Consider the following 26,657-nt stretch of genomic DNA (forward strand, 5'->3'; position numbering starts at 1 on the left):
TTCCCTGTCTGGTGAGAACCTGCTTCCTGGTTCACAGATGGCCATATTCTCACTGTGTCCTTACATGGAGCAGGGACCAGGGAGTTCTCTGAGGCTCCTCTTATAACAGTGCTCATTCTGCTCATAGGCACTGCACCCTCATCACCTCATCCCCTCCCAAAGGCCCTGCCTTCCCAAACCATTACCCTGGGGAGTAGGGTTTCAGCATATGGATTTGAGGGAACATAGGCATTAGTCTATCACACCAGAGAAACACCAAACATGAGATAGATAGATAGATAGATAGATAGATAGATAGATAGATAGGAAATAGATACATAGATACATACATAGATGATAGATAAATAGGAAATAGATATATAGATACATAGATAGATGATTGATAGATAGATAGATAGATAGATAGATAGATAGATAGATAGATAGGAGATAGATAGATGGATAGATGTATATATTTTATATACATCCTGCTTCTAGCCTCACAGACCCTCTTTAATGCTTGTGCTTCCCTTTCTACTACCTCCACCCTCTTCCTCTAACAGACATGTAATTCAGGGATCACTGTTTTCTTCCTTTTTTGCCCTTTTAATTCTTCTTAACACAGAGCAGAGAAGCAGCCAATAAGGCAGAGGGCAGAGGAACCGGCTGGAGCACACGAATTGCTGGTGTGAGAGAGCTTCTGGGCATCAGCAGTGGAGGGGGGTGTTTCACTAGAGATTTGGGCGACACAAGCTTACAAAGTATGGCAAAGCTTAGAAAAATTCAAAGCACTGCTTCATCCAGAGAAACGGAATGTTCGATGCAGCTATTTCATGACTGAGAGGCTCTGAAATCTGGAATGATGGCAAGAACCCACAGGTGATAGCTGACAGAAAATTACATATTGGTTTGCAGCCCAACATTATGTGATTGTTCAGAGTCGGATGTGGGGGGAGACGCTATTATTTGTTTTTAATAGGAAAAGTCTACAGATGCCGTTTTTGGAAAACAGTACTGTCGTCGACTGCCTCATTGCCTCATGTACACAGGTAGAGAAAAAGTGAGGGGTGTCTAGAGGGGAGCGATGAGACCGAGGAAAGGGCTGTAGAGACAAGTTAACGTGAAGACAGCAGGGAGCATGGTGCCTGTGGAGCACGGCTGCCGTGGCCCCAGGTGAAGGGGAGTGAGCAGACGATGGCTATTTGGAAGGCGTCCACATCCTCGATAGAGAGGGTGTACATAGCTCATACTATGGTGTTTAAATTAGTCCTAATCAAGTGCAATTAAGGAATCTGTTGTTAGGGTTGAAATCCCGGAAACCTTAAACCACATATTCCACTGGGGTGCGGACAAGTAACGGCCCTTGCAGGTGCTCACTCTGGCCCAGGATGCTTTTCCTCTTGAACTTGGCCTGATAGCCTTTTTCAGTAATTCAGATCTCAGCTTAGGTGTCACCTGCTCAGAGAAGAACTTGACCTCTCTCACAGAACACTTTCTCCCTCCACCTATGGGTGTCACTGCGGACAGCCTGACTTTAATGATGTCACAGAGCAATATGAAATTCTCTTCCTCGTTGAATTCTTTGCTTCCTTAGTATCTGACTCTCCCGCTAGAATGTTTACTCCACAAGATCAGGGGTCTTGCCTGTCATATTCATGTCCAGATTCCACTACTCTAATTATTCCAATCACTGCTCACACTCATAGAGCAGCCAAGTCATGGCAAGCACTCCATTAAACGGAAGACATTTCCACATTAATATACTTAGGCTGTGCAATAACCTAGATTTTGTTATTTCCATCTTTTTGGAAAAGAAGAAACTTGAGACCCAGAAAGGTTGGGTGACTCCTCCAAGGTTTCACAGCTGTAAGTGCCTGGGCTGGGACCTGAACCCAGGTACTAGCTTTATAGTGAATACTGTGAACCACTGCACCACACAGTGTGTAGCCAATAAACATGTATTTTTTTAATTTATTTTTATTTATTTTTAATTTTTTAATGTTTATTTATTTTTGAGAGAGACAGACAGAGCATGAGCTGGGGAGGGGCAGAGAGAGAGGGAGACACAGAATCTGAAGCAGGCTCCAGGCTCTGAGCCATCAGCACAGAGCCCAAAGCAGGGCTTTAACCCATGAACCATGAGATCGTGACCTAAGCTGAAGTCAGTCACTTAACCAACTGGGCCACCCAGGCGCCCTGCCAATAAACATGTATTGAATGAATGAATTGATCAGCACAAGAGTGAACAAATGCATGAGGTTTTGAATCCAGAACCTCTGCCCATAGCAGCCAGTAAGAAACGTACTGAGGTTCTCACAGCTCTGTTCAGCAGGAACCATCCAGATATCATCCAACTGCAGAGGTGTTCCCAGGGTTAATTACCTGTGTGGTGCTGAAGAGGATCTCCATGCCCTGAGCTGCCAGGAAGGCCTCCCTGCCAGACCGGAGGTTGGCAATGTGCTTGAGGCAGAGCAGAAGCGTCCGGCGGATCAGCACATAGGTATTGGCTGTGTCATGGCCGTGCCAGTCCTGATGCAGCCTGAGCAAGCTGGTGACGTAGCCTCTGTTCACAGCCCTGCGGCTGTTAGACTCTGAAACCAATGGGAAAGGTGATGTCAATCACGGGTTCTCCTGGCTGCACCTGCCTGAGGATGCCCCGATGTACCTCCCGCAAGATTCTTATTATAAAGGGACTAATAATAACTTTCCACTGGAGAAAACTGGCAGATGTCACCTTCATCGAGTGATCAACATGGACATCACCATGTGTGTTGTGCTGAGAAAAACACAGCATCATTTCTATGGTGTTTCTGCCCAAAATGTATAGCCTGAATTTAACCATGAGGAAAACCAGCAAACCCAAAATGAGGGGCATGCTACTAGTGATCTGATCTATACTCTTCAAAAATGTCAAGGTCATGAAAGGAAAAAAAAAAAAAAAAGAAGGGAAAAGACAAAGAAAAGAGAAATAAAGAGAGAAAGAGAGAAACAGGAAGGAAGGAAGGAAGGAAGGAAGGAAGGAAGGAAGGAAGGAAGGAAGGAAGGAAGGAAGGAATTTGGCTAAAGTATTTATATAATATGTAAGTACAATGTAGAATTATAATTTAGATCCTAGGCTATAAATCACTTTTTTTTTCTTTTGCTACAAAAGGCATTAGAGACACATTTGGTAAAATTTGAATAAGGTCTATAAATTAGAAGTATTGTATCGATGTACATTAGATTTTGGTAAACTGTGGCTATGTAAAAGAAAATCCTGTGCTTAGGAAATTCACAATAGGAATATGTGAATGTAACTTATTCTTAAAAAGTTCAGAAAAAAAACTGTAATAGTTAGGGGGGTGGGATGAATGAGGGAGAGACAGAGACATTTCCACCAGATTTCCATTCTTCTTTTCCTAAATCTCAGTGGACTTAGGGTATTGTCATTGGGTTGAGCAAATTATAAGATTTAGTCTTGGAAGAAGACCCTGAATGAGACATGATATCTGAAAGGCTATCATGTGTAACAGCTATATTGTGTTTTTCCTAAAGAGCACAGAAGCCAGCTTATGGATAATCAAGGTCTGGCTCAGTCCAAGAAAGGAATTCCTCATAGTCAAGACTATTCAACAAGAGAATGGACTCTATGTGGAAATGGACATCCGGGCACTAACAATGTTAAGACAGGGGTGGGAAGCCCACTCAGCAGGATGTGGTATGGGGTTTTCTTACGTCTGATGGGGAACATAATAGAGCGCTTTACTGGTTCCCTTCACGTCTACACAATTTCTCTTTGTTGACTGAATGATCCTGGTGGAGGCCTCCCATGAGACACACCCTAGAGGGTAAGTGCACAAAGGCCTAATTTTCCCAAGAGATACTTTAAATTCTCCTTGAAGAAATACAGAGGAAAAGGAGTCCAAGAATCCTGTCTCAACACTTAACATATGCCCCTTTCCAGCTGAACCTCCTCGGGCTACTGGCTTGGTGGACAAATGTGTCCCAGCCCACATATACCCCACAGATGTCTGGTCATCTCTGCTTGTGTGGACAAGGTGCATTGGGAGGCTATCACCGGCCGACTCTCAGCACAAATGCCCAAATCTTGCAGCCCTGCTCTCATTACCACATTTCTCCATTACCCCCACCGTTCACGCTGGCTTATGAGACAATATAGGCTTCTGGCCGAGGGTGTGTGAGACAGATCCCTGAGCCGTAATTGGAGAAGCAAATTTCAGCTCAAAGTCAGATTTTTTTCCCTAAGACCATGTAAGTACACATAAGTGAAAAAATAACACAAAAACTCAGGGCTTTATTCCAGAGGGGTTTTCTCATAATATTAAAGAAATTCTTTTGTTGTTGTTGTTGCTTTCTGTGAGTTTGTCAAATTCTAAGTTGTCAGGCTTCACTGAGCCCCACTGAGATTTTTGACCCATTTGTACAGTTGGGATCATTGTTGTTTGTTTGTTTGTTTGTTTGTTTAATTTTTTTGTTTTTTCACTTTTACAACATTTCATTCAGCCATGACCCTGAACTGAGGGTGATGAGCTTTGTTTGCCAGGTGATGTGTTTGCAGAAGGTTTAAATCGCTGTCATTACCTCCTTTAATGAATTATTCTTTTGCATCAACCGTATTTCTCTCCTTGGCTGGTTGCAGCCACAAAGCACCAGAGTTCTTTACTGCCTGAATGAGGTTCCAGCCTATCCAATATCTGACGTTTAAAAGAAAATCGAGGATTAAGTAGGAGGTATTAAAGTATCACCCGCTGGAAAGATGCCAGAATAGCAAACACAGTGGACAGAGGCCCCGTGGGCACAGAGAGGTTAAGGTCTTCTGTCTTTTATCTATTTTAAGGGTATGAGACTAATAATGTGTTATCTTAATGACCTTCATCCCCTACTCTTTGGAGGGGTAGGGGGCAGGGATAATGGGGAAAAAATCTTTAATTGTCTCAGAGAAAAATCCCTTATCAAATCCTAATGATTTTATTCATGATTTCCCGTTAATCCTCAACAAGCTGCCATGTTTACTAACATCGAAAATGGCTACACCTCCTTCCCCGCTGACCCCACCTCAGTCAATCTTTCTCTAAGAATGGCTTGCAGAGTTTTGCAAAAGTCAATATGCCTCAAAAACCCTCAGCAAACTGAGGAAGAGCAAATGTGGAGAAGAGCTAAGACTGAAATGAGGGTCACCGAGATCAGTGATATGCAGGAGTTCTAGAAGATCTGAGAGGGAAACAGTGCTTCTCTAGGGGCCAAATAGCCATGAGAAAATGTTTTGGGTGAATGCAGGGTTCAGGGCAGGAGAGGGCTCCAGGTCCCCTGACCCTCTTCAAAACAGATCAGTTGCACTTAAGTCTGTTTATATAAAGGACTTTCTACTAAGATTTCCTTGGGAAAAAAAATTCCTGCTCCTTAATTTTTTTAAGATTTCTCAAGTAGATTGGTTTATCTTAAACTTCTAGGAGGATGGAGGTAGGTTGGACAGAGAGGAGATTTGAGTTTAATATCTCACTCCTCACTCCCACCCCTTCTCAAAGGCACTCTCAGTGCCCTGTCTCCATTCTGTTGAATGTCTTCTCTGGCCAGTTTTCTTTTGGCAAATCCATGAACTCAACCTTGACCTTCCCTCTAATTCACCCTCCTATATTCTACCACTTCTGCCTCTCCAGATTATATTATCCTCCAGAATGAAGTCTGTGTAGCTAATTATGTCTGAAATGTTACCTAGCAATATTCTTATTTTTACCCCACGTATTTCTTCATTGAGGTTCAGATGTTTTTTTTTCTTCTTTTGGCTCAGACCCCATCGATGCAGATTTTTACACTCAGGTAAAAAGAAAAAAAATAAATAACTGGAAGGGAATGTGCCAAGGTATCACTAGTACTTACAGAGGAGGAAAAGACTGAGGATTCTATTTGCTTTAGACTTTTTAGATTCAATTTAGGCTTTTCTGTAGTTCTTATTCCCCACATACTCTACAATGCATTTTACTAATCAGGAGCAGTAAAAAATATTACCTTTTTGACAGGAGGTCCTTAGACTATTGGTCATGCCATGTTGTAAATGCCTGTGGGCAGGGTGAACGGCCCCTAGGTTACTATAGCAACCAACTCCCTTTTTTACTCTTACCCCATCCCCTTCAAAAGTGAATTACCTGCCTACTCCCTGAAGTCATTTGAAACCCTCATCATCTCTATAGAGATGTTTATCCTTATGAAGAAGAAAGTCTAGATGCCTTCAAGACTCAAAGAATGACTGTCTCATGGGGAACAGTCAGCCCCATGCCAGGCTGGTGGAGAAATGCTCTGTGACCCAGATTATTATACCTGCAAGCAGTCCACGCCTCTGCCACTGTTCCTTGGCAAAACCAAAGAAAATTTTCATCTCTGCTCTTCACTTCCCATATCTGGGAATTTCATCAGCCCTTTTAGGGTCAAGTGATGACTTAAAGCAGAGGCCGCGTGGGAACCTGCGGCAGAGCAACAAACCAAACAACACAATAGCCGCGCTCTCAGATGAGACGGACTCATTATTGCAGACCTCTAAACTCCGCCATCCCTTAGTCACCCACCCTTCATGGCCTCGATGGGCCTGCTTTGCAGGCAGAGCTTCCAGGTGCCCACTTTCTTTTGGGACTCCTTGTACCTGGCCAGGAACTCCACCACTCTCCAGCTGTGTGGACTTGAACCTGTCAGTTCACTGCTGTATCACTAGGTCTTTATCTGAATGACAAAACTAATAATATCCCTTCCTGGGGAGTTGTTGAGAAAATTACATGAGATAATACACATAAAGTTGATAGCTCCATGCCTGACGCATACTAAGCACCCAATACCTGTTACCCATTATGACTGTCATTATCAACGTGATAAGCAAAATCTACTTATGGCTCCAACTTCCCCTCTATTACTATGGACAACAAAGTGCCAAATGCTCGGGATATGAACATATTCTTTTCGACAGCTTCATTCAAGAACAGGAGCTCCAGGGTCACATAGCTGTTGATTTGAATGTTGGCTCTACCAGTTACCAGCTCTGAAACCTCAGTTCAGTTGCTTAGTCACTCTCAACTATATTTCCATCATCCGCAAAGAGTAACGCAAGATAAAAAAAGATTAATTACAACATCAGCCCTACAAGCTCATTAGAGGGAATAAATGCTTAGCATAGCACCCGGCACAAAGCTTGTGCTCGATAAATGAGAATTCCCTTCCCCATAAGGATGACATCAAACTTCACATACCTTTTACCGGTGATAATTCCCCAAGGAAAAGTTTCTAAATAAGTAAAATGTATAGTCAAGTGTCTTCAGTCTCCATGTAACATAGTTGACTTCTCACCCCAAAATATCCACCAGTTTTACGTTGCTGCCCATCTATCCTTAGACATCCTGATAGAGACACACTGAGGGTCACACCCCAATTTATCCCAGGTGTCCTTACAGAAAAGTCCATAATGCAGACCTTTATTGTTGCCCTCTCTGGCAAAATTTACCTCAGATGGGTCCCATTACACCAAAGCTTTTTATAGAGGACTGGCTAATGTTCTAAGATCCTCTTGACTGATAATGCTTAACTGGCTAACAGCCCATCCCTGCCTTTGATAAGGCACATGGGAGTAAGAATAAATACAAGGATTCCAGGCTCCCATCATTCTTGAGAACAGAAATTATCTTCAGCCACACAGCGTACTATGACATTACCATCCCAAGAACTTCTTGCCCAGGGTGATTAAATAGCTTTATCCTCTGTTTTAGGAATTTCATGAAAATCCATTCATATGAACTATTGACAATTCAGCTAGTCCTTTTCAGGATAGTGGCCCCTTCTCAGGGCTGAAGACCACTGAACTGTACATACCAAATGTCCATTTACTCTTCAAAGTTTGCTTCCAAACCCTCTCTGTGCTATGTCCCCCAACTCTGAGCTATTACATCACAAACATTGCCTGATCCCAACCAGGACCCCACACTGAAAGACCCATTTTGGGTGTGCCTGGGTGGCTCAGTTGGTTAAGCGTCTGACTTCAGCTCAGGTCACGGTCTCACGGTTTGTGAGTTCAAGCCCCGCATTGGGCTCTGTGCTGACAGCTTGGAGCCTGGAGCTTGCTTCAGATTCTGTGTCTCCCTCTTTCTCTGCCCCTCCCCCCGTCTCAAAAAATAAAACATTAAAAAGATTTTTTTTTAAAGAAAGACCCACTTTGCACACAGTACTCTCATTCTATAATAACCACCCGAGAACTCCCCCTTGAGGGACATTATTAAAACTCAAGGTAATGGTGACCTTAACTATGGGAAACAATATGCTTGCCTTTGTAACACATTACTTTTGTGGTCTTTACAGGGAGTCAATTTAGAAGATATTTCTGGACAAAGCAGGCTTTTACCAAGACTTATAAATAATATTATATGAACAACGAGCTGCCTACTCTGCCATTATAACACCATTTACAATTACGGAGTATTTATTTACTGAATGTTTCCTATGTTCTCAGTACTGGGTTAATCATTTTACATGATTATCTCATTTATCTCATGGAAATGCTTTGAGATAAACATTATCTTCTTCCTTTTACAAATGAAGGCACAGGGGCTGGGAGAAGTCAGACAACTCACTGAAGCCCTTAGAGCTCACAAAAGCCCTATCCATGATTCCAGTGGGACTCTCCATCTGCCACCAAAGATGAAATCCCACACTGTTACTCCCGAAGCAATGATAGTTTACACTTTTTTGCACCCAGAAAAAGCCCTTTAGCTGTTGCCAGAGTAACCAACTTCTTGAGGAAGGTTCCTGAAAAGCTACTGGAGATAAAGCCAGTGAACACCTGAAGCCTGGGGTGCTTGAGGGGAGTGGCTTGCAGCCAATTTTACCTTGGCTCAGCCCTTCCACTCACCCAACTTCTCTGTTCCCTCCCAGGCCCCTAAGTTGTGAGGAGAGTTTATTTTTAATAGGAAACTTGACAAGATTTAAAGGTCCCAGGACACCTGTGGCTCTTCAGGTCACTGGAGGAGGTGTTTGGGAGTCTCCCTGACTCTCAGCCAGTGATTCCATGAGGCCAGTCCAGAAGCCAGGCTCTGATGGGAGTGCCGTGCTATGGAGCAGGAGGGAACAGGCCAGCTCTCATGGGCTCCTCCCCCTGGTGGCTGCAGCAGGTCTTGCTCACAAAGAAGGAGCAGAAGTACATGCACTGAGACAGGGCTAATCTTAATGTCATTGATGGTGGAAATTCTACATGACTATCATTAGCCCAAATAAGAATGATGCTATTGAATTAGCTTGCAGGGATCCTTTTTTTCCCCTCTTTTTAGAATAGATGCATTTCAGGAAACTTGACTATAAAGTAAATTTTGATTTCAACTGAAGGTGTTTTCCCACTGACCGCCTTTAAAAAATTAAAGATGCTTTTCCTAAGCCCCAGAAATCACAGCTGAGAGGCATTAGAGAACATCCTTCACAGCAGTTTTCAATCTAGACTCTTGCATTGCTTTTATTTTTTAATCGCCAATTCTTTCTAATACCTCTCCATAGATATGTTCCCAAACCCTAGGAATTTCTCCACTCTCAGGAAAGCCTCAGAATCCACATCTTCCTTTTCTGCTAGCCCTTGGTGAGAACCATGTCTAAGGAAGGGCGTTAGGTCGGGATGCTAAAAGAGAAAGTGGTACCATCATGGACATACTCCAGACACCACACCACACACCTCCAGTTCAGGGCTCGCCATTCCCCGTGATGGATCAATCTCATCTTGTACTTTATCAATTCTAAGGAATGTATTTTTTCACACTGGCATTTCCAAAATTAAGGTGCTTCTAACCGATGATAGTGTTTCCATTATAACTGGCAGTGTTTTTTCACTCAGTGGTCCATAAAAAGTTGTACATCTTATAGTCAATGACATCTTAGGTTTGAGGAAATATGATTAACTTTTCAATATTGTTAGTTTGAAAATTCTCGGGTCACCTGGGTGGCTTGGCCGGTTAAGCGTCTGACTTTGGCTCAGGTCATGATCTCATGGTCCATGAGTTCAAGCCCCGCGTCGGGCTCTGTGCTGACTGCTCAGAGCCTGGAGCCTGTTTCAGATTCTGTGTCTCCCTCTCTCTCTGCCCCTCCCCTGTTCATGCTCTGTCTCTCTCTGTCTCAAAAATAAATAAACGTTAAAAAAATTTAAAAAAAAAAGAAAGAAAAAAAAAAGAAAATTCTCTAAAAGGACTTCATTCTCAGCAAGAGGTTATCACTTGAGAGGTTTTCTCTGAATATGCAAATATGCAGAGGCATTTGGTCCTGAAAGCCAGATCCTGCTGTGGTGAGGTACTCAGTAAACTGTCAACTGAAATTATGCTTATATTCCCCACATCCAAGGCACCACCATTACTTCATTCAACATACACTTACTTAGCAAGTACTATGCACCAGCATATGCCAGGCACTGTTCTAAGCACTGGGGTACTACAGTAGGAGATGGGCTAGACCATGGCTTGTTTCCCATGGGGGAGCTGGAGAGACACACATCTAAATAGGCACACACACAAAGGGGAAAAAAATAATTTCAGATAGTGACAAGTACTACAGGGCAAAATAAAGAACAATGGCAGAGGGGTCCCTGGGTACCTCAGTTGGTTAAACATCCAACTCTTGATTTTGGCTCAGGTCACAACCTCATAGTTTGTGAGTTCAAGCCCCATGTTGGTCTCCACACTGACAAGTCGGAGCCTACTTGGGATTCTCTCTCCCTCTTCCTCTGCCCCTACCCCATGCATGCACTCTCCCTCTCTCAAAATAAATAAACATTTTTTTTTTATTTTTAAATGCTTTGTATTTAGTTTTGAGAGAGAGAGAGAGAGAGAGAGATGGAGCAAGAACAGCAGACAGGCAGAGAGAGAGAGAGAGAGAGAGACAGAATCTGAAGCACACTCAGCACAGAGCCTGATGTGGGGCTCGAACTCATGAACCGTGATCATGACCTGAGCCAAAGTCAGATGCTTAATCGACTGAGCCACCCAGGTGCCCCAATAAATAAACTTTAAAAAAAAATAGTAATTGTAGAGTGACTAAAGGCGCAACTATTCTAGATTGGGTGGTCAAGGAAAAGACCCTTCAAGGAGACAGTATTAGTGCTGAGATCTGAATGATAAGAAGAAATCAGGAAGGAGAGATCTGGTGGCAGAAAATTCCAGAAATCTTGAGAGGAAAGCAAATGGAGAAGCCCAAACTTGGTGTACAGATAACAAAAAGTCTGCAGCCAAAGCGGGTAGAAAAAGTGAGACAAGAGTAGGAGATTATTGAAAAGGAGCGTAGGGATCAGAATGAGTGACCTCTGCCATTTTGACATCCATCATGGCAGGTTGTGTAAAAGTGGAGGGATATGTCACACTGAGGTTTTCTCACTCTCCTTTTTGTTATTTGTTTTCGTAATCTCTGCAAGAAAGCACTTAAGAATGATCATCTTTGCCTGGAACTCAATTTTTCCAGGTGCTTTCCTACCCATCCCAACTTTTATTTTGAGTCTAGACTTTGGTAGGGAAAGAAACACTTGCCAAGACCCAAGACAAGCCACTGTCCCATCTGAGTCCCTGCAGAAAACCTTCCTGGTTTCACTGTCTTTCCATCGTCAACTCATCAGAAGATGATACTTGAAGAGGAGAGCCAGGATTTACACCAGAAAGAAGAAAGCTGAGACCTTCCCCGTTGCTTTTCTCTGTCAATTGCTAAGTGAGATACCAGTCTGTCGGTGGCGTTGCCTGCTTCTAGCCAGGGACAGAGGAACAGTGATATCAGCGGGAAACACACCCGCAAAGTGAGGCAACATCCCATGCCAATCTGTACATGCTGCAGTATGCCTCCGGGCCTGGAGGGGGCGCTGCAGGAAGGCGGGAGCCTGTGCCTCCGCGCTGCGCTGCTGGCTAAGACTGCCCTCTGGCCTTAGGGCGTTCAACAGCACAGCGGTAAGGAAGCACGGGACCCTAGCCTTGTGCTCCCTGGTTCCAGCTTGAGTCCTGTCACCCCTGATGCGTCTGGTCCTCTCTCCTATCACCCAGACTGTACTCACAGTAGACTCTTACGGGGGCCCTCTGCCTGCAGCTCTCCTCCATGGCCCAACACATCTTACTAAAGCACAACTCTCAGTCTGTCATCCCCTAATCAATAATAGATAGATAGATAGATAGATAGATAGATAGATAGATAGATAAGATAGATAATGTGATGGCTGCAATGAAAGCTGGGAGTCTGGGGATGCCAGGTGGGGTCTGGTGTTCCCTGGGTCATACTGTATGGGTGGCAGTGCTTGCTTTGCTGTGCGCCCCTGGGATTGGGCCAGGGGCTCAGGGAGAGGCTGAGCGGGGTCTCCAACCGCCCCTGCCACCACAGCAGCCTCACCATCATCCGTGTGCATGCAGTGGTCCTGGGAAGCATTTCATTTAGGCAAACTGTTATTTCTTAGGAAAAAAAAAAAAAAGGTATGAAATTCTCTGGAAGTGAAATGAAAGTATGGATTTTAATGCCAATATGTCAGGTTCCTATTACACAATCTTGGGCAAGTCAGTCAACCCCTTTGAGCCCCGATGTTTTCTCTACAGAACAGTTTCTCAGCCTTGCACGATTGCCTTTTGGGGCTGGGTATTCTCATTTCCTGGGGAGCAGGAGTGGGGACTGCAGGATGTTGGGTGGCATCCTGGTCTTACTCACTAGGTATGGCAACCAAAACGTGCCAAATGTCCCCTCCGGGGCAAAATCGCTCATGTCGAGAATCACTATACAATAGTTAAATATTTGCCTGTCTTGCAAGACTATGTAAAGATTAAATGGGATAATACATGAAAAGGTGCTTTGTAAACTGCTAATATTAGAGTCTGGAGGAAACACCTGACTTACACCTCGACATAAACAAATAATTGTACAGTCAATCCTGAATGTGATGAAGAAGTTACTGTGCACCTTCAGAGCCGGGAGATGTTTATCTTTTTTGTCTATCTCTTTAAATCTCTGTGATACTTTATCTTTGTCAATCCATAGCCAGTCATTTATTATGCCAGGATTATACAAGTTCTAAAGTCTAAAACATTTAGAGCTCAGCAACCTTGGATGTTAACCCCTGATTCCCTAGAATGGAAACTAAATAAGGGTATTCAGTTGGGTCAACTGAACGGGCCAGATATGCTGAATTCAATGATTTATCTATTCCTTTTGCAGAAAAAGCTTCTAGAGGGAAGACAGAGGCTGAAAGCAATTGTGTCTCATTCAATACTCAGGGGATATGTTAGGAGATGAATTTACATTGCAATAGGCTTTATGCCTTTGTAGGATCAATTCCTGAAATTCCCAGGATTTTCCAAATGGTGGTGATAATAAAGTGAGACGTGATCTTGACGGAGATGTACTAAGATCCAGCATTATGCTCCTACCACATGTACATCACCCTGTTTAAATCTTACCAATTATCCTTGGAGGGTATCGTTTTCCCCACTTTACAGATGTAGTGGTTCCAGCACAGTCACTAAGGAACACACCCAGAGGGGCTCTGATTGGAATCCACAGAAGATCAGAGCCAGCTTCGAGACCACTATCCAAACACTATTCTCCACAAGGTCTTATCCTTTCAGAGAATAAGTGGTTTGAGCTTTTAGCAAACACACACCCTTCACACATGACCCTGAGCCTCCTTAAGGAGGCATTCACACTGTTGTCAAAGGAACACCTTGGCTCAAACTTACAGGCAGATAATCAAGCCAGAGGGAAAGCCCTGGATACAGAACTTACATTACTAGGGCTTACATTACTGCGAGAGTACAGGACCACCTGGGTAAAAGACAGCATCCTGTGTGGGTGTAAGAACCAGGATTGGTTCCAATCTCATTACAACAGTATGTGATGTAGCCAACACTTTTGTGCCTAAGAGGAAAAACTCAACGCCACCATCCACAGCTCTGTTAGATGCGGTGTGGATGCCTCCAACCCCCCAGCCATCTTGGGAGGGTGGTTTACCATCCTGCCCATACTTCCCACCGTTATAATCTCCACTGGATGCTGAGCCTCCCCATTTAATTAGATTTAGTTGAATTGTTTAATTGAGTCTCTTGGCTCCAAGAGACTTAAAAGTTCCTCAACCAGGTCTCAGTGATGAATACAACATTTCGGATCTTTCTCTGAGTCAAACAAACTTCACTATGGCCACCTTCCTTATGACCACCACATAGTAAAAACCGAGCACACTTTTCTAACCTCCTGGAGGACGTGTCCACGCATCTTTAAGCTATAATCTCAGACCACAGACTGAATGCTGAGAGCATCCCAAGAGAAAATTTATTTCAGAGGTTCTCAAACTTGATTCCTTTAAGCCCCAAGGAACATAATGGAAGTTTCTCAGAGTCAATCAGGAGCCACCGAAGGGAGTTATACAATAAGTGAGTCACAGGAATAAAAAGTAGAGCATAGGGGAACATAGTCGATAAGACTGTAAAAATGTTGTATGGGGACTGCATTTATCGTGGTGAGTACCACATAATATACAGAGTGATGGAATCAGTACATTGTACACCTGAAACTAATAAAACAGTGGATGTCAACTCTACTTCAATAATAAGCATATAAATAAATAAAGCAAGTAAGCAAGCAAGCCAGGAAAAGAGGGGGTAGCCAGGGACAGATCAGGCTATCATTCTATCATTCGTTGGGGCCTCCCGCTTCTGCTTCCATTTTATCTACTTGAGATGTGTCATATCCTCATTATTTGGAATAGGGTTCTCCTACTAAGGAATCCTCCAAGTACTCATCTTGTGGAGCCCGCCCATTTTTGTAAAGCTAGGCTGAAGTCAAGTGCAACGATGAGGAAGCAATTTAAGAGCACACAGGCGATCAGCAGAGTCCAGATTTCTCCAACTCCATGTGGAAAGTGTGGATCGCCTTTGAAATATGACGATATTCTGCCTCAGAGACGGTCATAACCAAGTTCAAACCCTAGCTCTCTACTTACCTTTTTGGGGATCGTTGGGAAATTCACACACCTCCCTCACTATTCCTTCCTCGTTTGTAAAATGGGCGTGTAAAATGCATGGTAAGTGTCAGAGTTCTGTAATCACCAGTCATGATGGTTATTCCTTGAAGGTACTCTAATAAACAGTAATTCTCTTCCGACATTCGGCCCTGCTTCGTACTTCCTGGAGTGGCGGCAGGAAACAGTTCAAGAAACCCGTTATGAAATGGGATGAGGGGTTCGTGTGGAGTGTGGGAAGGCCGACAGGCATTTCCCTTAAGTGGTGCCTTTGGCCTTGGCAGCAAAGGCGAGGAAGATACAGGTTGTCAGAAGGGCATGAGGGAGATGGGGAAAGGTAACTGCAAGATTTGCTGCTGTTCACCAGAGGCAGCCCTCAGAAAAGCTGCTGGGGATGCTCCCCGCCCTCCGTAAGTCCTGCTCAATCATGCTCAACATCACTGGGGATGCAACAAATTCCAGAGGCTTTTCCAACCAAGGGCTCCACTCACCCCGCCTCCTCCCAACTCCCTTAAATAATGGCTGAGCAAATGCCTCTGAGACCATCTTCAGCTAATTTCCTTCAAGACATGCAAGCTGCTAATGCTGGGAAGTACAGATAGTGTGGAATAGCAAATATGGCCAAAATTAGATTAAAATAACCTCCTGATAAACAAATTACTCACTGAAAATAAATATTCCACTGCTGGGGCCAAGATAACTAAAAGAACAGCACCACCACATGGCAAGAAGAGGAACTACACCTGCTGCAGTCTGGCCAGTCCCCTGTCCGTCCACACTCAGCTACGGAGTCTGACCAGGGGAGGGGGACAGGGAAGGGGATTAAAGAGAATGGGTGGTATCCTATCAGCTTAAACCTTTAAAATATTTTATGTACTTGTGCAAAAGACAAAAATATTTGGCAAAGAGGTCTGAACTTTGAGCCAAGGTGAGGGGGAAAAAACCAACAACCAATGTGCCAAGTTGAATGCAGCATGACATAATGGGAGTCTGTGATTCTTCCTGTCCCAGTTCCCTTCCTCTCCCTCACCCCATCATTCATCAGATTCTCCCCGATGCTCAGCCTCACAGCAAAGACTCTGGCCCCTTGCACAGCCATGCTGGTATGTTGGGCATCTCTTACCAGGTCCCATTCCAATGCTTATATGGGATAGACCATGTACTGCTCTTTTCTCAATTAAATGACAAATGCTCCCAATCACCTCCCCCCCAAAATCCTTCTGATACTTAGAAAGTATTTATGTAGCCTCCTTTCAGCTTTTGATCTTATCTTATTTGGGCTAAATAAGCCTATCCTCACTATTCTCTTCTTGGAATGCACAGGGCTCAGGTCCCAGCATCTAGACACAGGCAGTATGCTCTGCAACCCACAAGTTGTGTGCGTTACGTAAGCTTCCCAAACCTCAGCTCTTACACCTGTAAAGTGGGGATAACAATGTCTCCTTGACAGGCTAAATGTATATGAAGTGGTTGACATACTAAGAGCTCAATAAACTGTAGATATCTGTGGTGTCATTTCAATACAGCAGTGTGATAGATAATAGCTTGTTACTCCGCATTCACACAAAGCTGACTGCAGCAGTCCATCCCAGTGTGAAAAATGCCAAAATCTATCAATATTATTTGAAGCAGGTTTTTGGTTCATCACAGAAATATATTGCACGCTTCTCCAAAAGATATGTTAGAAGAAGAGACATTGAGTCTAGAATCACATCACAATTTGATTCTTTCTGGGGATGGGAATTGGGCTGGCCTCTTCACTAAAGGCATGCTGAAAATAAATGTATGAGATTTAAATCAAGAAACTGGAATCCTTCCTTAGTCACCATGAATGTATTAGCCTTGGGCACAGCCCAATGTGAAGTATGAGGGACACAGAAGGGACCCCAGCCTTCAAGGAGCTATACCCAAAAAGAAAAATGCTTACACACATATGCAAAAATACAGGAATCATTGATTACAGTATGGTTAGTTCTTATAGGTATAAATATAAGATTCTATAAAAGGTTTAATAGGTTTAATCTAATGCTGGGCATTAAATGGGGTTGAGTAGTATTCAGAAAAACTCTGCACAGAGGTATTTGTGCTGAGATATGAAGAAGGAGCCAGGGTCATCCGGACAGGAAACTTGAAAGTCACAGATATCTGGGTGGGTCACTCCCTCTCTCTGGTCCTCAGTTTCCCTGTGTAAAAATAAGGAGATAGGGGAGGGGACAAAGCCAATAGTTTTCTGGGATATAGATGACAACACTGTATTATAATTCTCAAACTTGCTAGGAGATTAGATCTTAATTATTCCAACCACTAAAAAGAACTGATAATTATGTGACATGATAGAGGTGCAAATTAGTGCTATAATGACAATTATATTACAATATATAAATGTATCAAATCAACATGCATTATATTTACACAATGTTATATGTCAAATATATTTCAGTTTTTTAAAAAGTGTTTATTTTTTTTTCCCTTGGGGAGAGAGACAGCACAAGACGGGGAGAGGGGCAGAGGACAGAGAGAATCTTAAGCAGACTCCATCCTCAGTGTGGAGCCCAATACAGGGCTTGATCCCACGACACTGGGATCACAACTTGAGCCAAAATCAAGGTCAGACACTCAACTGACTGAACTACACAGAGACCCCTACTTTCAATTTTTTTTAAAGATCAATCATTTTCTAGGTTCTCAGAAGCCCTATATTTTTGTGAGTGTGTCTGTGAAGCCATCTTGGAGGGAAATTAGTGGAAGATAGACAGGGCTCTGAGCTCTCAATCAATCAATTAATCAATCAGTCGACTACCACTGCACTAAACAACCTCAAAGGTCTCTTCCAGCTCTGACAGTCTATGGCCTTCACCTGGAAACAGAAGGGGAAAACACACTATGTGGGCAAATCCCTGTTGAGGCAGGTCAGAGCCCTGAAGTCAAGAGGACAGGCCCCATGGGAACACAGGTTGTACCTGTGAGTCCCATGAAGGCCACGCTGACCCACTGCTACCTGTGCATCATCACAAGGTCACAGGAATCGCAATGCCAACCATCCTAAAACATAGAGTGTCATTCTCAGAACTCTTCAGAGCTCCTACAATTCCTACAAAAGCCTCAGATGGGGGCACCTCAATAACGGCTCCTACTATGACATTTTGCAGCAAAGCAGGTGTCTGGCCATCGTGCCCTCCCATCACTGCATTGCTGAAGGCCAGACCACAGCAGACATCACTGAGAGCATGAGGGCGTCTCCACAGAGTCAGGGCTGTAGGTACTAGAAGGTCCTCCCTGCCTACACACCCACAGCAACAGGCTGACGGGCCTTCCCAGGAGCCGGCCAGCCAGAGCATTAACTAGGAAGACCTAGGACGAGTCTGATCTTCCTGCCAAACCTCCCGTTTGCTCCCTGTATCCCTCCCTTCCTCTTCCTTGTCTTCCTTCCTGTATTAACTTACTTCCCTATTTCCAACACCCTCCCCACGCCCTCACTTCTGAAAACTTCCAGACTCCTCTTAAGTTGCAGAGTAGTCTGAAGTAAAACCATCATCTTATTAAGATTTAAGGTCTCAACCAGAAAGTATTTTGGGTGTTGCCTTGTTGCAGGAATGTGACCTTTAAATCTGGGCAACAAGGTTAATACCGAGGCATTATTAGAAGATTCATCACTGGAGCCAGTACAAATCAGGCAGGTTGCCGTCACCACACGTTCATTCAAGTGATGCTTCCAGAGCCACAATTTTTCAAACCTGCATTTATACCTGATGCTCATGGAACAGGTGTTAAGGAGTGAAAAGAAAGAGAGAGAAGCAGGGGTTGGGGTTGGGGCAGACAGTGATAAAAGGAGAAGAGGATGAGGAAAAAGAAGAAAAAGACAGGGGTGCCTGGGCAGCTCAGTCAGTTAAGTGTCCAACTTCAGCTCAGGTCATGATCTCACTGTTCATGAGTTCGAGCCCCGTGTCAGGCTCTATGCTGACATCTCAGAGCCTGGAGCCTGATTCATATTCTGTGTCTCCCTCTCTCTCTCTGCCCCTCCCCGGCTCATGCTTTTTCTCTCTTAAAAATAAATAAACATTGGGGCGCCTGGGTGGCGTAGTCGGTTAAGCGTCCGACTTCAGCCAGGTCACGATCTCGCGGTCCGTGAGTTCGAGCCCCGCGTCAGGCTCTGGGCTGATGGCTCGGAGCCTGGAGCCTGTTTCCGATTCTGTGTCTCCCTCTCTCTCTCTGCCCCTCCCCCGTTCATGCTCTGTCTCTCTCTGTCCCAAAAATAAATAAAAAACGTTGAAAAAAAATTTTTTTAAAGAATAAATAAACATTAAAGAAACAAAGACAGAGATATAGGTATAGGTACAGATGGAGGGAAAGGTGGACTGGAGGCAATCCACAAGATGGAGAGAGACAAAGGACAATATGTTACTTGGGTTTATTAGAGGGAAAAAAATTGCAATAGAAGCACTGTTTCTTAATCAAAGCTTTGTTAAGTTTTGGTAATGAAAAGCTAAGTGGTTTTGCATAAGTGAAAGCATAAAAGGGCAAAACTTTCAGTACAGTGAAATTGAAGAAGGGTTTGCACACATGGGAGTCAAACAGGGGAACAGATGTCATGAAAGGTATGACATTTGGATTAGACCATTCTAGCCCCTGCACACAAAAAAAGGACACTTGATGGGCAATGGTTTTTCATTTTTAGCGTCCTATATTGCTGAGGCAGTTGGAATACAGGCCTAGGACTTCCAAGCTTGGTTTGCCTGCTATCCCTCAGGAAGAGAAAGAGACAAGAGATGTCTTCTGGTTCATTTCCCTCTTCCTGCCATCCACCTATCCTACATTGGCTTCTCATGTAGCAGCTACTAGATGGAAGAGAGAGCCAAGGCAGCATAACAAAATTGTCCTATGCGACCCAGGTCCTCTTTCTCTCTTTTGTTGCTAAGGTAGACAGGCTCCAGGTCTCCCAGATCCTTAGTCCTGCTTTCTCGATGCTGGTGGGGATGGTCTCCAGCCCCCCTCTAGACCCATTAGGTACAGATAGGACCTTACTGGCCTCAGATTCCCAGGCCCACCCAAGTTTATTTCCACAGAAGCATTGGCTGCCCCAAGGTAGTAGATATGTCCTTCTGGCTTTATTTTAACTGGGGAAGGCACTTCCTTTGTGAAGCAATTACAGAGATACACAACAGTGTCAACTTTTATAGGACCAACAAGCGTAAAGACCAGACTAATCACTAGCTGAAAGGATTATGCCTCTAGGAACCAAAGGTTCACATAAACACTCCCAGATATCAGTGCCATATGGTAAGTTTTAGGCAGAAACTGACTTCCTGAATTTAGGTTCAGCAGACATAGACTCACCTGGGATCCAAATGGACACGCATTCCATGTCAGGTTTTAACTATGCGTGAAGACAGTACAAAGAAACTAGAGGATTCCATGGCACTAACCTCTCCCACAGAAACCCCAGCCTACTGGAGCAGAACCACCCTTACCCAGACCCTCCATGCCACTCAATACTTTGGTTAGGCTGATAGAACAAAGATGGTGACTGTCTGGTGTTGTGTTACTGCACCTCCCCAAATCCATGACAAACTTTGCTACTTAAATACTCGTCCTGCTGAGCCCTTTCCTGCTGAGCTCAAATAGGATCTCAGAATCCTTCCACCTGCACATGGAAGTTGGCACTTGTAATGAAACCTATTTGCCCTCCTTGTTCTAAGATCCTCTAAATGCTTAGAACCTGTTCCCTCTCAAGTAATGTCTGCATGCCCATAGCAACTTTCTGCCATTTGTGTTTTTTACCTCTTTTGAGATCATAGCAATGATGCCAGTGCTGGGGAATTTATAAGATCAGTTATTCAAGAAGAACATTTCTATGAAATACCAATAAAGGTATTTGGGAAGAGGTAGTTTGAAACCTTGAATGGGCTTCAGCTCATGGGTTTGGTCAAATATACATCAGTGATGGGGGCGCCTGGGTGGCGCAGTCGGTTAAGCGTCTGACTTCAGCCAGGTCACGATCTCGCGCAGCCAGGTCACGATCTCGCGGTCCGTGAGTTCGAGCCCCGCGTCAGGCTCTGGGCTGATGGCTCTGAGCCTGGAGCCTATTTCCGATTCTGTGTCTCCCTCTCTCTCTGCCCCTCCCCCGTTCATGCTCTGTCTCTCTCTGTCCCAAAAATAAATAAACGTTGAAAAAAAAATTTTTTTTTAAATATATATACATCGTGATGTATATTTGACCCTCAGGGCACATTTGGTGGGGTCTAGAGACAATTTTGTTCATTATAACTGGCAATGCTACTGACATCTGGTGAGTCAAGGCAAGGGAGGTGGCTAAACCTCCTGAAATTCACAGAACAGTCCTCAACAACTGAGACTTATCCAGTCCAACACGCAGGAGTGCCAAGGTTTGGAAACCCCAATACATGTTAAGATAGAGTTTTAAGTGGTGGAAAGAATGATAGAGAACCTCCCATCCAACTCCCTCATGTTAGAAAGAAGCTAAGACCCAGACAAAAGTCAGTGTGGACAGCTAAAACCCAAACAAAAGTCTGTATGGACAGGTAAGCTGAATTAGGAATAACCCCACACACCCTTCTAATGGGGCAATAAAACCTGTTTTCTATATGGAGAGCATCAGGCTATCAGTTCCCTAACAGTCCATTAGTATAGTTAAATAGAGACTAGAACTACAAGTGTTAAGATCATTGGTTCTGTATGTGGGTTGTTGGGTTCAGGTAGTAGAGGGCAGTACTGTCATTTTTATATATGTAAATATCATTCATTCATTTCATTCATTCATAGGTATTCATTATTCATTCATTTTAATGTTGAGTCCATAAATTTACTTTGAGCTTTTCGTTGTGCTAATGCAAATAATTCAACAACCTACAAAGATACCCCTTGCCTGCAAAAGTTTGCCATCAGCTGGCAGAGGTGGACACCGGTGATTCCAATACGGAGGAATCATGCGGAGAGGGAGAGCCTCTGGGAACATGGGGGAGGTCTTCCAACCCAGTCTTGGTGGGGAAAGGGAAAGTTTTTTCGGAGGAAAGGTCCGAGCTGAGCTCTGAAGGCAGGGTAGAGGTTAGAAACTTTTTAAGTTGATCCCCTAGCACAGCATGCTCAGTTAGCTAAGGACAGCCAGTGTGCTGAAAACCTGGCTAAAGGTTCCAAGCCCAAATTAGTCAGTATTTTCACTGGCTACTGTTTCCCATGGGTCCGTGCATCATGCCTCATATGGAAATAGTTAATAATGGGCATATGACTGCTTTCAAATTTCTACACATAGCAGTACGTTGTGTATTACCTCTAAGCCAGCAATCTGAGAAATAGGGCTCTGTGTGTGTGTGTGTGTGTGTGTGTGTGTGTGTGTGTGTGTGTGTGTCTGTGTGTGTGTGTCTGTGTGTGTGTTGAAAGGGAGGCCAGCCTTTCTCCACTCTCAGGGCTCTCTCCCCATGAGACATGAAGATCTCTACCACCCAGACTCCGGGGGATATAGGAGAAAGCTACATTCCCAAGGCACAGCATTCACAGGATGGCTTACCCAGCCCCTCTCGGGTCCTTTACTTCCCGCAACCCAGTACTCTTGCTGCACCAAACACCGGGCACTGTCATCAGGAGCGGCAGGGTGGGCAGGTAAATAATGAGAACCAAGATGCCAAACCCGAAGCAAGTTCTGCCTTAACCTGTCCATAACCCACCGGTTATACTCTCCCTTGCCTCCTATCTCAAGGGCTTTCTAACCTGTCACTCTTCACTCCTCCAACCTGCACTAAGCACTTTCACTCTCCCTGCAGGACAGAGAGTTGTGAACAGTCTTGTGTATTGTGGCCAGTTACAATCAACCAAATAAATTCAAGCTTTAATTTTTTTTTCCTTCAGTCTACAAATGGGAGTGCTCCATGATGTGGCTCTTTCTCTGTGCGTATAGTTGACAGAGATACATTGTTGGGGGGGGGGTGTTTATTTTTATTTATTTATTTATAAGTTTTATTAAAGTTCACCTATTACCCACAGGCCTCAGGCTCCCTATAGAGAAACAAATATCACAATTGAAGCAGCTGGTTTCCAAGGTGCCAAATTAAAATAGATGAAGAGGTAAGGGTGGGGGGGGGGAATAAAAACATTAGCTAAGACTTCTTTGCTCCCAAGTGCATGGAGTCTTCTATTATATTGCACACATGAAATTGACTCCCAATGTAATTAGACCAGGGCTACTAGGCAAACAAAAAAAAAATCTTCAAATTATTCAGACCCCCAGAGCTATTCTTTTGCAATCACTCAAGTAACTGAAAAGAGAGCCAACTTTTTAATATAAATTTGTTATTAGAATCTACACTGTCCAAGAAATTCCCAACACCCCACCTGCTCAAAAATACAGAGTCATGAACTGGTATCAGAACCAAATGCAAGAATCCTGCTTCCCACCCAGTGCCATAATCTTTTCTTCTACAGGACAACCCTACTGGAAACTGGACCTCATTTCAACAGTCCTTAAGGGCCACTGGCCCTGTTAGAAGGAGCTGGAGAGTTCCTCAGGTCTGCAGAAGACAACACGCTCCCTTTAGAATAAATTATCTTGACAGCATTATGCACAGGCATGCCCACATGGACAGATATTAACTCTCTCTTTGCAGCCTCGTGTTTGGAATAGCCATAGTATTCTCCATCTCACCCCCCAAAGATCCAGGAATGGCTCTATTGCCTTCCAGGTTGAAATGAGCCATGGAGGTACCAAGAGCACCTTTCACTGAACTCAGAGGAGAAAGAAATAACGACTTTTCAAAAGAGGTGCTTACTGGATTTCAGCAATGCTGCCAGAACTTCGGTGGCGGCCCTGGGGAAAGAGAAAGAAAAGTGGAAAAGTCAATGTTCAATGGTCTTTTTGTCAGCCCATGGATCCCAAAGCCAGCAGGCTCATTGCTGCCACCTAACAGCCCCATTATTAACCGGGGAGCAGGCATTCTATTGATTGCAGCACTGACCATCAAAGAGGCATAAATGCAGAAATTGCTTCAAGCAAAGTGTCTGTCTTGAAAATGGGTCTCAGGAGTCCCCATTGCTGCTGGAAATATCTCCCCCCTCCCCTGTCTTGCCTCCCACCTTCCCCCACCTTCCTTACACTATACTCCCCATATATCTGTTGCTCATCCCCGCCAGAGCTCCAGCCAGTCTCTTGGTTTATACTTGGGAACCCCAGCAACTCTGGAGGATGGGTTGGGAAAGGGCGGGATGTGGAGGCTGAGTGAGTACACCAATGCAGCCAAAACTTCTTGAGTCTGGGTTGGGCTGGTGCGAAAGGAAATCAGTGCTGGAGGGAGTGGGGGAAGTAGAGTAGCCACATTAAGTTCATCAAAGGGGATTAGCAGAGAAGGAAGCATGAAAAGAAAGAATGAGGGTGTTCCAAGCAAAGGACCGAGCCCCATTCTAGATCACAGGCCAGGTCTATAAGGTGACCCTGCATTTCTGATTTGCATGGCACTTTTGTTTTGGGGAGTTCACTGAGGAGGTAATGATCCATTAGATGATAGTTTTATGAGGGACATACTAGAGGTGGGGAGGAGGATTTGAGGTGACAAGGGCTCCAGCCAGAAGTGTAGTATGGACAGAGAATGAAGAAAGATGGGTTGAACGGAAGCTTGGAGCCTTGCTCCTCAAAGCATGGGGCTCCCATTAGCAGCTTTGCACTCCCTGGGAGCCAAACAGAAATGTAGACTTTCAAACCCCATCCCTGGCCTGCTGCATCAGAACTTTCATTCCAACAGAATTCATAGGCATATGAGTGTTGGAAAATAACTGGTTTAGAGGATAGGTCAGTATGGTTTGGTTACTTTTTGATGTTGAGAAGAAAGTTCAAGGTGACTCCCAGATCCAAACCCTCTAGAAAATATCAAATAGTGTGATAACATAGCAAATAATTATGAATCCAAATAGTGACATTCCATGGCAGGAAATACATGCTAAAGTGTCATATTAGTCAAAGAGGTGAGGCTGATTCCTGAGTAACAAGAAAAGATTTCTTTTCAGCTCCTAACTGGGGGATGAACATGTAGTGCAGCGTAAGACACCTTTAGGGCAACGATGAACATAAGGTTTCAGACCACTATAGTCCACTATTCTAAAGAGACCTGATTCGAGTGTACAGGTCATAAGCCATTTGATTGATTTTGATTGATTTTGGATCAAAGGGGTATGGTGTCAAGGTCAGAAACATGAGTGAAGCTTGTAAACAAAGAATTCACAGGATTTGATGACAGGCTTGTTGTGAAGGGCAAAGTAAAGGCAAAAGTTGGTCATGGCCTGAAGTGTTCAGTTGGGGTAAATGGGAGAACAAAAAAACCATTACAACAAAAGAGGGAAACTGAGGTGTTTACAGAAGGTAATCATTTCTATTTGGGAAATGCTGAGCTCAGGATGAGGGGCACACAGCTACATGGAACTTTTGAGAATGATGCTAGAAGCATAGATACAGAATTCCAGAGAGATCTGGAGTTGGGGATACATATTCAGGAGTCACTATGGTAACAATGATCATTGGAGCCACAGGAACAGGTACTATCTGTGAGGAAATGCAATCAAGAACAGAGTACAGGGTTGGCCCCCAAAGCATCTACACTAAAGGACTCAGAGAATGTGCAATCCAGGAAGCAGGAAGAGAGGGGATGAGGGGCTCTGTTTTGAAACAAAAAGTTCTCTAGATTTTCTAGGAACAGTTTTTTTCAAACTGCAAGTTGTGACCCAATAGTTGATTGTAAAATCAATTTCACAGGTTTTGACTAACTTTGTGGATGAAATTGAATCAACTGTAATAGAATAGATTATATCAATATCGTTTCATGTAGCAAAGGTCCACTGTGATCTGAGAAACTTTTATTTCAATGCACATACACGCATGTATGCATGCGGGGAATCTGATGTAAATGTTTTCCTTTAAAAATAAAAAGCTTATAAAGATGTTGTTTAATGGATAGGGCCCATAAAAGATCTGAACAAGAACAAATGTCTGGAATCAACTAATGAACTAGTGAGCAAACACAAAGTATTTGATCTCCCAGATGGTGCTGAGATCCAGGCACCAAGCCACTCATGTGAATGTCACCCAGAGGCTCTGTATTTCGGGGTCTATTTTGACAGTAAATATCTGGAATTTGGTCCACTCTCTGAGCATATCTCTCTGCTTCTCTCCTGCTCTCCCAGTGTAACTAAGAATGTAAAACCCATCAGAAATGAGGTAACCACTTTGTCAACCAATGGCTATAAATACAAATAAAGCAAAACTTTAAGCAGCTAAAGCCTAAATAAGTAAGAAAATACTCACTTCCACTCCAAGAAACCAAATCCACTGCATTGAGACAGTGAACAGGGGCCCCAAAATCAGTGCCTTTGGGGTGCTGAGCTGTTCCCCGCTCCACATGGACATCCAGCACCCATGTTGCTGGTAGTTTCACTGATTCCACAGAAGAGGACTTTTTGAGAGGGCTTATTTTCTCAGAGTTTAAACCCATACCACCATCCCACATTATGTGCACCCCCCAGTTGGATGTCCAAGTTGGATTGAAAGTAGAAATGCCAAAATGTCCTCCTCCATCAACTTTCCCTGACTGTACATCACTGAATGGGTGATTTAATAGATTCTTACAAAATACCCTGCTCCAAGAAAACTACAATACCCAAAGGCAAAGTAGAACAGCCTCTATCCTATCCATTGTCCCAATGGGGTGGGCTA

At 43.9% G+C, this 26,657-nt stretch overlaps 1 protein-coding gene across 3 annotated transcripts in view; it reads right to left on the reverse strand.

Moving 5' to 3' along the window:
* AGBL1 (AGBL carboxypeptidase 1) overlaps window positions 1–26,657 on the reverse strand; it is an 843,888-nt gene that overhangs the window by 691,075 nt on the left and 126,156 nt on the right. For all 3 annotated transcript variants that reach the window (XM_045058839.1, XM_011282742.4, XM_045058840.1), the window contains exons 6-7: window positions 23,731–23,768; window positions 2,362–2,570 (exon numbers count right to left, since the gene is read on the reverse strand). In XM_045058839.1, the coding sequence (XP_044914774.1) occupies window positions 2,362–2,570; window positions 23,731–23,768 (247 nt within the window). The remainder of the gene's footprint in view (window positions 1–2,361; window positions 2,571–23,730; window positions 23,769–26,657) is intronic.

This window comes from Felis catus, chromosome B3, assembly GCF_018350175.1.
Source record: "Felis catus isolate Fca126 chromosome B3, F.catus_Fca126_mat1.0, whole genome shotgun sequence".
In the NCBI taxonomy this organism is placed as follows: Eukaryota; Metazoa; Chordata; class Mammalia; order Carnivora; family Felidae; genus Felis; species Felis catus.